This window comes from Condylura cristata, unplaced genomic scaffold, assembly GCF_000260355.1.
Source record: "Condylura cristata isolate star-nosed mole 26May11 unplaced genomic scaffold, ConCri1.0 scaffold00020, whole genome shotgun sequence".
In the NCBI taxonomy this organism is placed as follows: Eukaryota; Metazoa; Chordata; class Mammalia; order Eulipotyphla; family Talpidae; genus Condylura; species Condylura cristata.
In genome coordinates, this window is record NW_004567121.1 from 16,292,594 (window position 1) to 16,307,176 (window position 14,583).

At 37.3% G+C, this 14,583-nt stretch overlaps 1 protein-coding gene across 1 annotated transcript in view; it reads right to left on the reverse strand.

Annotated features, from left to right (window-relative positions):
- The window catches only part of PLEKHH2 (pleckstrin homology domain containing, family H (with MyTH4 domain) member 2), a 72,427-nt gene that overhangs the window by 37,761 nt on the left and 20,083 nt on the right, over window positions 1-14,583 (reverse strand). The window contains exons 4-8 of the mRNA XM_004686247.2: window positions 9,083-9,232; window positions 7,563-7,646; window positions 6,090-6,171; window positions 4,059-4,241; window positions 1,278-2,215 (exon numbers count right to left, since the gene is read on the reverse strand). Coding sequence (XP_004686304.1) covers window positions 1,278-2,215; window positions 4,059-4,241; window positions 6,090-6,171; window positions 7,563-7,646; window positions 9,083-9,232 — 1,437 coding nt within the window. The remainder of the gene's footprint in view (window positions 1-1,277; window positions 2,216-4,058; window positions 4,242-6,089; window positions 6,172-7,562; window positions 7,647-9,082; window positions 9,233-14,583) is intronic.

The window sequence follows — 14,583 nt, forward strand, 5'->3', positions numbered from 1 at the left end:
TTCCCCTCAGCAGTGGACTTCAGTTAATCTGCCTGTTCTGCTCCCTATTCTGTCTCTGGTGAATCATCTCATCTCCCACATTCTCTGGCCTGTACTCTTGTATGTATGAATAATTTTTTTTTAAATCACCAAAATAATAATAACAGTAATAATAATACAGATCACTCCCAAACCCCAAAATCCTGTAACCCCCAAAATTTTCTGGAGACCAAAGGTTAAATGATGCCAATATGTGAAAGAAAACTTAAATCTACAAAACAGATTATTTCACTTTCTTTCAAATATAATGGTTTCTTTCTAATCTAGTGATACAGATATACCTAAGAATTAATAGGTTACTACATTAATGGTCATTATTTCAATGGAAGAAATGTCAGTGTAGCCCAGGTACACAAGAAGATGTTTTTGTTGTTGTTAAATCCAATGGTTTATAAGCTCATTAAGAGTGAATTTAAATTTCTCTTAAAGCCAACCAAGTAAAAGATGAAGCTCAAAAACTAGTGACCAATAAGAGTTAAATGCCCTGGTCCAAAAGTCAATCAAAAAAATTAAACAGGGGAATTCCACTTTCCCATCTGATGGGAAAGTGTCCTTCCTTAGGGGCGCCTATAATCGAACAGCCCTGATGTCAGCCACCCATTCGCTTTCCCCGCCTCCTGGTTAAGGAGTGGCTTCATGCCACTGCAGTTTATTACTAAATGCTGGCTACTACCAAGTAAATGACCATTACTGGCACTTGGATCTCTGGAATTCCATTATGTTGCCTTTGGGCAGTGAGGAGTTGAAATTTTGCTTCTTTTATTATATCAGGATTTCCAGAGAATTAGGACATGCAAAGCCTAGAGCCTTCCTCTCACAGACTTTCTCTTGGGAAGTGGCTGCCTGCAGGAAATAACCATCTGTTCTCTCCCCAGGCTGCAAGTTCTAGAGGGGCAGGCCCTCATGGAGGAAGCCTAAGTTCCTCCATTGCTGCCTGGGTCTGGACAAATAAAACCAGCTAGTTCCAAGATGCAACGATGGAAAGTTCAAGTGCCTACAAATTCTCTATTACCTGTTTTAATGGTACAGGTAACCATTTGATCTCCTTTCTGTCTTATCCTTGTGTATTTCTCAGTGGATTCGGAACTTAGGAAAGAGAAGGGGAATTTAGAAAGGTGGGAATTGTCAGAACAGAGCTAGATTTAGAAAGAAACAGGGATACCAGTAAAGATAACCCTCAGAGTGAGCTTTGAGAAAAAAACCAGCAAGTGTGTGTTGTAGACAGCAATGCGATTTACCCAAGAGGGGAAACGGTGCAGGGGAGGAGTAGGAGGTTTGCTGCAGCCTGCCTGGTCATCTGAACATGGGGACTCCAGGGAGTCATAGGAAGATAGGCCGTCGTCACAACCGGTGTCCATACTTTCTGAAATGTCTGTGCCATTGCCATCAACAAGATCGAGGTCTGTTTCCTGAGGTCTCAGTGGCCGGATCATACTTATGGCATTTCTGTTTGTGCCAAACATCCTATCGGAACTTAACTGTGGCTGGCTCAAGTGCCGTCTGGCTAGTGCAACACTTATGCTGAAAACATTTGGAATCCTTAACTTTGGGGGTGGCAGGTTTGATGAAGGTCCCAAAGCTGTTCCTTTTCCAGGGAGAGAGTTGGGATGCTTTGGCATCAAAGCTGGGGTTAAAATAGGGCTTGGGGTGTTGGCCTCACTCGAGGAAGATGAATAATCCAGTCTCTGAGACTGAAACCTTTTATTCAGTTCATCTGAGGAACTATCACGCTTTTTTTTACTTGATTCTGAGTTTCCCTTTGCAAGAGAACTGTTATGAGCTTTCCATTGTGCCTCCTGCTGCCAGGAATAAAGCTTCTTGTGTTCTGGCTTCTTGATGCCAAAAGTCTCTTCTTCAAATATAGAACTGCTGTCATCAGATGCAGTCAAGTAAGTGTCACTGCCCATTCGGCTGTCCTGGACCCCTTCCTCCGATGTGTGACTGGAGAGGGTAGATGTATACCTAGACTTGGCTCTTCCTTTACCCCCATCTTCCTCATCAGAACTCCAGTCACTTGCTGGAGCCCCAGAATTCTGGGATATGCCACCGTCCGTTAGAAAGCTTGTTCTCCCATTCTGATTCTGTTCTGAAACACCAGGGTTTTGAGGCAATGTCCTCTGACCTCGGTTGTTTTCTTGCATTTGGTTATCAGCAGATTTTTCTGGAATTTCCATTTCTACAAAAGCATACATCATATTGACAAGTTGCCTTTAACAACAATCTTTCTGAACATTGAGCTTTATGTACCACATTGTGGAAAATGAAATTTTAAAAAGAACAAAGTTAAATTATCTGAGTCTTTTTAGATTCTATTTCTTTTTTAAATCTAAGTTTGGAAATTAAAAACTTTATATGAAACATAGAGGCCTACCTAACAATTTAATAGAATAGTATCAACATTAAACTGTTTTTTAAAAGAAACATACTGGGAGCCCTTCCTGGTGGTGCAACGGGTTAGGACGCAGCACTGCAAACTGGCTGCAGCCACCTCAGCGTGAGTTTGATCCCCCGCCCCAGACGTGACCCACACGGCGCCGCAGACCTCTTCTGGCCCGCCTGCTGCTCCCCTCAGCAGTGTAACTCGTCAATCTGCCTGTGCTGCTCCCCACTCTGTCTCTGGTGAAGACACTCTATCTCTCACCAGCCTTACACCTGTGGCTTGTACCCCAGTTCTGTATGCGTAAATAAATCTTTAAAAAAAAAGAAACATTTTGGACTTAAAACTGACAATAGTCTATGGAGAGAAAATAAAAGAAGCAAAATGTGCGTCAGAGAGAGGGCAACTCTCTCTGTCAAAGAAAGTCACTGCCAAGAAGCACCATTAATTATATTTTAGAAACAAAGAAAATGGCAACCCTATTTCAATTAAATTGCAAAATTATAGTAGGTAAATTTAAACACGGTAAGTATAAAGCGGCTCAAAACTAAACTTTGGTCCCAAGCTTCAACACTTGACATATGCCAAACCACTTCATGAAGGAAGTATAAACAGAGAAAGCTCTCCTCACTGTCCTCGCTTCACTTTTGGTTTAATCCCTTCAAAATATGTTTTCATAATAAGAATAACATGCTTTAAAAATGTCTTTAGATACGGTTTACTTTCATTTATAACAAAATTTGTAGAATTTTGTTTTACCACTGGCTTCATGACCATAACCTAAAAATGTAGACTGAAGGTTCGACAACCAAGCATAATTTAGAGGTGTCTTAACACCAAAAAATGGATAGGAGTCTGCATACAGGTCCAGGGTTTAAACAGCTAGGTATAATTTTCCTCTCTGAAACAATAAGGGGAAAGTCAAAACTGTTACTAATTTATTACTTTGGTGTTCTTTTCTTTGTAAGTGTACAATGTGGATGACTTACACATTATCACATTGGATACTAGCGTTTTAATATCTCTAGTAAGTAATGACTGGAAGAGTCATAGTTCTACTCTGAAACTCAGCTAAAACAAACACCTGGTAGACACAAATGAAACAACTTCAAATTTAAATCTCACTGGGGAATGTACTACAGAAAAAAGTCAGTTTTCTCCAAGACACTGATAAAGACTATCAAAAAACACACAAGATAAAGAGAAACACAAAATTAGACACTATTTCAAAACAGTATTGCTCTTTTTAAATATTCTCATTAAATGCCCCCCCTTTGTCCCCCATGGTGGCACAGCGGGTAAAGCACAGCACTAAGAAGCTAAAGCCACCTCCACATGAGGTGACCATATGGCATGGCAGACTTCTCCTGACCCGCCTGCTCCTCCCCTCAGCAGTATACTTCTCAGTTGGCCTGTTCTGCTCCTCGCTGTCTCTGGTGAAGCCTCTCACCGCCCCTGCACCTTTGGCCTGTACCCCAGTTCTGTATGCACAGATAAATAAATCTTCAAAAAAAAATTCTCATTAAACATCAAGCTGTCAAGAACAAAATAAGGGAAATGAAGCTGTCTTTGGATTAACTTAGCAAACGATTTTTCCTTTTTTAAAAAAACGTCAAAGTAAATTCCTCTAGGCAGTAAATACCTTCAACATCTTTTCCTTCAGGGAACTCAAGTTCTTTAGATGTTATCTTGCTCGCTTCCTCAGATTTTACTACTTGAGGACTCCTTGCTCGGGAGGAAAAGCACCCAAAGGTTAGACTGCTCAGGCGCTGGCCTTCTGGAAGCTTCAGTGTGGAGGCAGCTGAGACCTTCTTTCCTGGAGCCTCTGCAAGACGGGCCATCACCATCAAGATCTGAGTTTTTTATTAGTTTGTTAAAGATGGAGCAAACGCATAAGAAAACTTGGGCAAAACATCCCTTATACCAGAAGTCTTAAGTTCATCTTTACCTATAAAACATGGAATCCTTAATTTCTAGCATTTTAAACATGCCAACATTTAAATGTGCAACATAGTTTTTAACTGCAGAGAGAAAAATGTCTAGCTCCTTTAAAGAGAGTTCTCAAACAAAAACAAAAAAATCAAATTATAAGGAGGAGTCAGATTCTAGTGAGTGCAGTGACTGTGTAAACACCTACATTCAGATGGGTTTGATTCATCTTCTAGAACTTGCTGCTTGTAAGAGGAAAAAAAAATGGCAATACTAAGAAACATGGCAGTGATACTAAGAAGTTTCCAAGGAAATTAAATTCTTAACTCTGGGAATGCACCAGAAGGTTAGGTTAATTAGCAACTGGTAACTGAGGAAAGTAAAATATCTTTATATGTGTATTTCTTTAGATGAGTCGTTCAGTATTATCATGTTGATCATATCTGAACAGAACTACTTCACACACAATGATTCTAATAATCACACATATGCACATATTTTTAAAGTACTATGCTATATAAACACATCACATCTCTTTTTCTCTACTCCAAGTATAGTTTCCAGGGATCAAGATTGGAGAGGTTGTCAATGAGGGTTAGAACTGCAAGCTATCGCTTCTCAGCCTTTTGGCTAAGATCAAGTGTAGAACTGCAAGCTAAGGGTATCAGGGAAGGTAAAAAAACAGCATTCAGAGACTGGGTTTATTCCAGCCAACCTATTTCAATGCAGATGAATGCTACAAAGACTAGAAACTTTAATTCTAAGTATGGAATTCTGGATTAATGATGGATGTAATTATTTGCCATTACATAGATGAAGGAATTGTGTAATACAAGAAACATATTTTTTGGTCTTTATCCAAGGTTCCTGCAAGGAGCTGCTAAAAAGAAAAAACCTTGGGATTTCCTAAGTTATAAAAGCAATAAAGATATCTTTTGTTTTCATAACAAGCTGTTTCCACCACGTCAGAGTTTATATTAATGAGTTAATTTCTGGAATCACTTAGATAGCATCAGGATAGGGGGTGGCTGGGAAGAAAATAAGCAATTAAAGGATTGGAACTTCCAGTTTCACCTTTTATCTCCAACCTCTGACCCGTGGGGTCAGCAGGGAAAGGGGAAGAGGAAGTCAAATTAATCACCAGTGGTCAATAGATTAATCAATCATGCAGTTAAGCCTCCAAAAACCAAAAAGTATGAGGTTCAGAGGGCTTTAAGGTTGGTGCACTCATAGAGGTGCTTGGGAGGGAGGGTGGGACACCCAGAGAATGCACAGAAGGTCGGCCCCTTCGCCCATGCTTTGTCCTGAGTCCTTCAGCTCAGTGTATACAAGGTGACTATCAACAGAACAGGATCTTGAGTAAATGTCTATCTTTAACTACACTCCACCCTTAGCACTGAAATTGGGAAAAAAGAAAAGTAACCCTAAGATTGGAAAGTGAAAACAGTTTATATATATGAAAATTTCTGTTCGCAGCACTCTGGCCATAAGCGTTTCAGTGGTGACCACTGAAACATACAAAATGGAAAATAACACAACTGATTTATAAATTAAATGTTCAAACTATTATTACTGCCTTTGATTATTTGTTACTGTCTAATATAACGTGGCAATTTTAATTTTCAATTCAGATTTAATATAATGTAAAATTCAGTTCCTTAGTTGTACCAGTTACACTAATAGTGCTCATTAGTAAAACTGTTAAATACATTCAAGCAAGTCAGTTTAGCCAAAGTACTTCTACCTTGTAGCTTTGCCTGTATCGCTCTTATCTCTTCAGTTTGTTTTTGGTTGATCAAGCGAAGGTTTTTCTTCTCCAATTCCAGCTGAAAAGCACAATGTTATTCTTTTATTTAGCAGATTATGAAAGGAAATATTATCACTTAATTACACATAAACAAAAATTACACATAACAAAAGCATAAGCTAGTATTGAATGAATCTAGAGTACAGATTATGACCTTAGATTTTATGGCCTCAATATTCACTTTTCTAAAACTAAAATTTTCAAATGTTTTTACTCCCTATGCCTTATCTCCTATAAAATTAAATTATTTTAACATTTAATTTGTCCTATAAATTACGTAATATGTAACTTCTTAAATAGTGAATACATTAATTTTATGAAATGTACACACAAGTTCTATAATTATTTAAAACTAATTAGAACCAAAATTAACTAATTAAAATGAAGTTATTTACATGGATTACAAGTGTATTAAAACTTAATTTCAGGCCCTCCCTGGTGGCGTAGCAGGTTAAAGCACAGCACTGAGAAGCTAAAGCCACTTCCGCAAGAGTTCGATTCACGCCTGTCCCAGAGGTGACCACATGGCGCGGCAGACCTCTCCTGACCCGCCCGCTGCTCCCCTCAGCAGTGTACTTCATCGATCTGCCTGTTCTGCTCCCCACTCTGTCTCTGGTGAAGCCTCTCACCGCCCCTGAGCTTCTGGCCTGTACCCCAGTTTTGTATGCACAAAATAAATAAATCTTTTTTTTTTTAAAGTTTATTTTTACATCATTTTGCACATTTTTTTTTTCATCTCCATTGTAATCCCCACGGGTTTCCCATCACCAAATCACCCCTGTGCCACCACCCTAGTCCCGTGCATTTCCCTCCCTCCCACCCCCCCGTTTTTGATCCCATTCCCCACTCCACCCCCACAGAATGTCTCTGGTCTATGGTTGTTCATTATTTTTGTTATTTTCTCGCCTGGTCCATTATACTCCTGCTATGAGTGAAACCATCCGGTATTTTTCTTTCTCTTTCTGGCTTATCTCACTAAGCATGATCTTTTCCAGCTCCATCCAAGTTGCTGCAAAAGACATGTGTTTCTCTTTTTTGGTTGCTGAGTAATATTCCATTGTATATATGTACCACATCTTTCTAATCCAGTCATCTACTTTTGGGCATTTGGGCTGCTTCCATGTTTTTCCAATTGTAAATAAAGCAGCAATAAACATGGGGGTACAAGTATCTTTTTCAATCAGTGTTTTTGTGTCTTTTGGGTAGAAAATAAATAAATCTTTAAAAAAAGAACTTAATTTCAGAGATACACTGGACATTAAGATGAACATCACTTCACACTTACTAAAAGACAGCAGCATGACCAACTAACCAAAATTTGGTTTTGCTCACATGATCACATATTCCGATAATTTATCTATTCAAGACAAGTAAAAGTTTAAGGAAAAGACAAAATAGAGCAATAAATACCTCGTTTAACTTAGCTGTCACCCATTCTTTGATCTTGGCTGCTTTCTCTTCTATTATTTTAGCTTCTTGTACTCTTATTTGTTTCTGAAATAACAAACAGTTTGTTTAGTTCAAATATAGGTTTACTGCTCTGAAAATGTCAACTCCAGTTATAAAATCCACTTTAAAAACCTATTTTGAAGTTAAAACATCTACCTTCAAAGTACCTAATGGAAGCAAAAAATGAGAAAGTCTAGCAGAAACAATAAGAAACCACAAAGGCAAAAATAAATTTTTCTAGTTTTCACAAATGTTCTCTTTCTCTAAAAGATCACTGATGAAAATACAACCACTGAATATATCAACGAAAAAAAATCATTTCTGGAAATGGTCTAACATTTAAAACAATGTAAAAGGCATCAACTAGATTAGGGAGAAGGGAACCAGAATTTCCTCAGGGGCATGGCTTGTTTCCCCCCAAAACACTAATTTTAAAAGATCCAGAAAGGGCCCTCACTGGTGGCACAATGGGTTAAAGCACGGCACAATGAAGCTCCCTGCAGCTGCTTCAGCACTAGTTCGATCCCTGGCCAGGGAGGTGGCCCACATGGCGCAGCAGACCTCTCCTGACCTGCCTGCTGCTCCCCTAAGCAGTGCATTTCAGTGGATCTGCCTGTTTTGCTCCCCACTCTGTGTCTGGTGAATCCTCTCACTCTACGCACCTCTGGCCTATGCCCCAGTTCTGTATGTATAAGTAAATAAATCTTTAAAAAAAAAAATCCAGAGAAAATAAAGTTCAAGAAATCCTACCACACATTTATCAACCGTAACATCTGGCTATGGTCACAAAATTACCAAGAATGCGACTATCCTATAAATCACCATGACAGGGCTCTGGGGTGGTGAAAAGTTAAAAACCACTGACCTCAAGAAATACTGATCCCCAGAACAATAAAACAATTCTGAAAGTAAAGAATTTCACAATTTCATAGTGGTCACATTTAAATGACTGTTAAATGAATATTTTAATAACCCTAATGGGATTTTTCTTCCGAATAAAATTTCAAGATGAACTAATGACTCCATTTAGTCTCAATAAAGCGGTTCCAAGTCAGTGCACACACTTCCAAGCAGGATCAGCTTCAAGCATATATTTAAAATACAATGTTCCACAAACATTTCCAACACCCTAATGATCTAAAGCAGAGATTTCTTTCAAACATTTTACAGACATAAATGCCTGCTGATAACCAAGTGTTTTCAAGTTAAGCACTACACTCAAACGCTTTAGTCTGAGAGTTAAGGAGCATTGTCACATTCAAAAAGTATTTGTGAATCACCTGGACTTACAGTGAATGCTACTTTATATATTTGCATCTTTTAGTAATCAATATGGCTTGATCTTCTGTGTTGACCAAATAAGTAAGATTTCTGACCCAAACTTAGAAAGTTAGATTCTTTTTAAAATCTTATGATGATGCATAAATGAATGCACACATTTCACACATTTAGAATTCTTTGATGATCAAATTCCTCCTGACCTGCTCTTCAAGTTGCAGCTCCAAGTTCTGAATTATGTCATCTTTTTCCTGTATTTGAGTCTCCAGATCTTGACACTTTTTATACAACCTTGTCTCTGATTCACTGGTTTGGATATTAGCTGCTTTTAATTTTTCTTCCATAACTTGTACCTATATTCAGAGGATAAAATATTAAAATTATGCACATACTTAATTTATCAAAGTATTTTTTAGGTGAATGAAAATACTCTTAGTAAATCTTATCAAATTAACCATAGTATTAAATTCAGAATTGTACTTTAACATTAAATAGAATCCTAAAAAGTATCATCAAATACTTTTGATGAATACTGAGCAGCAGTTTTAATGCATTTAACAATTATAAAGTCTAGAGACTATTTTGCCAAGCGTTAATAAATCTGAGGTACATACTGATATATAAGGCTCTCAGAATAATGCTATCACATAAAGTAATGTATGTATACTCCAAAGCAATGATAATATGCAATGTACCTCATGTAAGTATAGAACCAGAGTTTCTAGCCCTCACTTTTTCACATATTTTACACAACATAGGAATATGAGGTAAAGGGAAGTGGTGAGGTAAATTTAGATTGGATGAGCTGATATTGTAACACATTTTGGAATAAAATCCTGAACTTACATGAAAAAGAAAAACAATAAGGAAAGAAAAACAACTTTAATATGTATAGTTCTTTTAAGTGATATAGTCATAAAAAATAAAGTATGAGTCAAAAGTTAAGTGAGAGAATGCATTTAGTGAAGATTTACTGATTCTTTCATTTAATAAATACTCAATGGGCTGCTGTTCCAGGGTGTGAGAAAACAACCTATTTTCTGCCTGCATAGGAATCATTCCTTAGTGAGTAAGTCGCAAATATAATAAACATGTAAAAACCATACTTTATGTGGCATAATGTAGTAAGGATAACAGCAAAAAAAAAAAAAGAGCTGAGTGATTCCTCAATTTTAACACCTAAGATATATTGTCTCTGCTTAGATTTTCTGGAAGATGCACTGGGTCATCCAAAATCTTAGACAGCATTGTGAGGCATTAATGATAGTAAGAAAGAAAATAAAGGACTCAGCACTCTATACTAATGTGTACTTTATAGACTACAAATAGGTAGCAATGTAATTTTAGCAATGTTTTAGGTTCTAGAAGGCAAAGAAGAAAAATGTGTGAAAATTTGAGATATTAAACATGACAATTACAACGAAAAATCTTAAGCTATTAATAGTACCTCTGAAAAATTACAATGAATCCTTACTGAAAATTCAAAAAGATTAAGGGAATTTCTAGCAAGAAATGGTTTGGTTAGTTAGCTTTACTTTTATTTTTTAATCATGAATACAAGGTTTCAGCTGTGCGCTCACTATATAAATGAAAACTGAACTAGATGCCAAAAATGTCCGATATGAATAGTACCCACAGGCTGAAAACTGTAGAAACAAAAGAGAGGAGGGAGGGAGGGAGGGAGGGAGGGAGGGAGGGAGAGAGAAAGAGAGAGAGAGAGAGAGAGAGAGAGAGAAGCATGTATTTTGCTATCCAAATAAGCTTTAGATATTTAACATTAAGATAACAGTCTTTCTGCAAGAACTGAGAACAAGAACTGAAGAACCAAGGTCAATGTCAATATGTTGTCACAAACAAGAAGTGGACAGTGAATACTAAAGGTCAGTTTTAAGATGGTATAGCCAGTTCCACACAGAGTGAATGTACAGTGTGTCCTGTTACCATGGAAACAGGGCAAGAAAAGCAGAGACCAAGTTCAAAGCAATAGTTCACCTTGGGGATAAAGCAACAGGTGATAAACTAAAATAACAACAAAAGCCAGATTACCTGAGGAAGAACAGAAATAAAAATCACCAGACCTACACCTACAGTCTTCTTTTGTTAAGTCAGACACCTGACATTAAGCCACCCTACATCCTACAGACTTTGGACTGTCACATAAAATTGTGCTATTATTGCTTTAAAAAGATACAGTTCTGCTAGGATAATAACATCATTTTATACAGTTTGTTCATTTACTAATATTAAACTGTGAATTCTTCTGTCAAACTCTGCTTTTTAAAAAATCTGTTAACATGTACTTACATTCTTTATATCTATATTAACAGGAAAGGTTAATCCATATATATCTTCCTGTGGCTACTGAGCACTGAAATTATCTGAGTTATTACAGTTTGCAAGTATAAAATATACACAGTATTCTGAAAAAAAAAAAAAAAGATACAGTTCTGGAAAACTATGGGAATACTATTTGGGAATAGTCTTGTCTGAAAAACATGTTCAATGTGAAAATTATTCCCATTGTTAAGTGATGTTACAATCAGAACTCTGTAGATGAGTCTTTGCTACATGCAACTACTGAAAGTGACCATTACTTTTTGATGAACTATTTTCTAGGCAAAAAATAAAATTGGTAAAAGTGGCAAAACCTCTTCAGGAGAGAGCTCACAAAGCTGTTACAGGCACCCTACTTGCCAACTGCTCCTGCTAGAACCAAATTCCACAAGATTCACCCACCTCCCTTGGTCATCAGTATAGATAAAAAATCAACAGAAAGGCCCTCCCTGGTGGCGCAGCGGGTTAAAGCACTGCACTGAGAAGCTAAAGCCACTTCCACATGAGTTCGATTTCCGCCTGCCCCGGAGGTGACCACATGGCATGGCAGACCTCTCCTGACCCGCCTGCTGCTCCCCTCAGCAGTGTACTTCGCCGATCTGCCTGTTCTGCTCCCCACTCTGTCTCTGGTGAAGCCTCTCGCCGCCCCTGAGCTTCTGGCCTGTACCCCAATTCTGTATGTACAAATAAATAAATTAAAAAAAAAATCAACAGAAAAGCTAAGAAGCCTACAGAAGAATCAGGTAGGCTTTTAAAACATTTTACACAAGTACAAGGAAAATAGCCCAGTTCTTTTTCCATTTATTTAATCTGAACCATTTAAGAATTTTAAATACTCAGACACTGGCCAATAACAAACACCTGTGAATTGAAATTGGTTGTTAAAGAAATTCTTGCATGTACCTACACATGGCTACATTTGTGCTCTCAGGTTATCGTTCTTCTTTGCTTCCATGAGGGCTGCTGATTTCACCCACCTACCTCAGCCCAACCCTGGCCTTTTCTCCCAAAAATCTCGTTGATCCTGAGATCCCTTTGCTATTATGTAATCTAGGGTTAAACCAGTAGATTTGGCATTGCGCAAAACCTGCATAATCCAAAGAATTACTAATGTGATTTTAATGTGCTCCCGGGTAGTAATTTGAGCCTGTGGAACAGACAGGTGGATAAAGCTATCTTTGTATACTTGACATATTGAATCACCCCAACCAGTTTTGCAAACAAGGAAATTTATGCTGAAAGCCCTTCCCATTCACCTGGGATTAGGGGCCACAGGTATCAGTGGAGAGGTTGGTCTTTGGAGAGAGGCTGAATAACTAAGGTGGGTCATGTGTGCATTCCATGCTCATAAAACTGACTACACCCCTGAAATAAAAATTCTACACCCAGGTTTTGGTGAGTTTCCCTAGTTGATATGTATGTGGTCACATGTTATTGATGTGAGAAGCAAGCACATTCCTGGCAAACCCTCTGTGAGAGGACCATGAACAGCCTGTAGCTAGGACCCTGCCCTATGAGCATTTTTCTTTTGCTGACTTTAATCTGTTTCATTTTGCTGTAATAAACTGCAACTATGAGCATAACAGCTTTTCTGGCTTCCTCTAGAGAATGTCCATACCCGACGGCAAGCCTTGAGTACCCTGACATACTCCTAGGGCAATTTTCCATTTCTTGCCAATACCAGAAAAAACAAAAGTTGAAAGCATTGCTCTTATTATAATTAACCCATGTTATAATTTCCTTATTCCCACCTCTAACTTCATCATTCCCTTCTTCACTACAAGTAATCAAAATGTAACTGAATTTTTGAGCTAGGAGAGGTGAGAATGGGGAGAGGTGTTAACATTTCCTATTTCTATATATATGTTGCAATGGCATGGCAAAAACATAATTGTTCCAAAATACTAAAGACAGGAGCTGTTTAGAGCATTTTGAATCTCAGATCATTTTCCACTTAAACTGAACTGCAAATTATTATTACTGAATTAATAAAATGTCAACCTGTTGATATTTTAAACACAATTATTTTGGAATTATTTTAGCATAATTTCCATAACTTATATGTAATAAGGCCAGAATCATTACAAGTTCCTTGATGTTAGGATGACTAAGCAGTAATCATTTATTAAGAACCAAAAATTATTAGGATAAGAGCCAACATTGCAGAAAAGAAGCTCAGTTTACACTAGTGGTCAGAGGCAACGTTAAATCCAGCTCCTACCAATTTTGAATCAAATATAGGCAAGAGATCAACCCCACAAGAAGGATACAAGGAAAAGACAGACCTCTACAGTAGAAATTATGTTTCCTTTTGGTTAGCATAAATTACAGTAAAATATTGGCATATACACCTAGTCAGATATTTGGAGAAAGAGTCTTAGGTAACAGTATTTTCCAAGTGTGCTATTTGTTTTTTTGTTTTTTTCTGTTTTACAAAAGTAAATCATAAGTAATACTGAATTGATGTGATCTTTGCTTTCACTGTGAACAATAAAAATATATTGTAGCACTAAGTGCATATAAAGCTATCCAAATGTCTCTGGAAAATTGTGGGAATGCTTTTGCAGACAACTTATTTAAAGGCTGTGGAGGTTATGCCACTCCTTACTATAAACAAGGAGAAAAACATAGAAAGCTAAAGTGTAATGTATTGTTAGCTGACTCCTGCTTTTAGTAGTGAAACACCGCTTTTTGGATATATTAAATTTAAGTCTTAGAATATGGCTCAATGACAAGACAAGCAGAATGTAAGCAACATAAAGGGCAGACAGGCCACAGTCCCAGTAAGTTGTTAAAGACAGCAAAGGATTCAGTTACTCTAAGTGGACATTTACTTAGTCTGGCAAAAGCCAAAAAAAAAAAAAAAGCATTAGGATCAGTCCATGAGAATTCATCTGCTCTGTATTTATATTTCTTATTAACTCTTAGATTCATTATGAAGTGTTAAGAAAAAAGTCCTTCTGAAGCATAAAAAAATGAATAAATTTAAGTGTCCTGGCTAAGTAAATATAAATTTTGCTAAGATATACAGAAACTGGGAGATTGGAGATTCTAATTTTTTGGTATTGACTCAAAGTAGTATGTATAAATTAACCAATTATGGTATTTTTTGCTTAAAAAATGTAACAGTGAGAATTAAATAATGTTTTGCTCTATATTCTCAGAGGACAACTTAAAGTAACAAGTTTTTCCTGTTAACTTGTAAGATCAGTGGTTGGCTCCTGATGGCTAGAAACTGTTATGGTATGCATCCCTTGAATTAGGAATGAGGACCCTAATTCTACTAAGTTCCAGGGAAACATGGAAATAATTGAAAATAACATCTGAAAACTCTTAATTTAAATTTTCAGAGATAAAGAGCAAAAAAAAA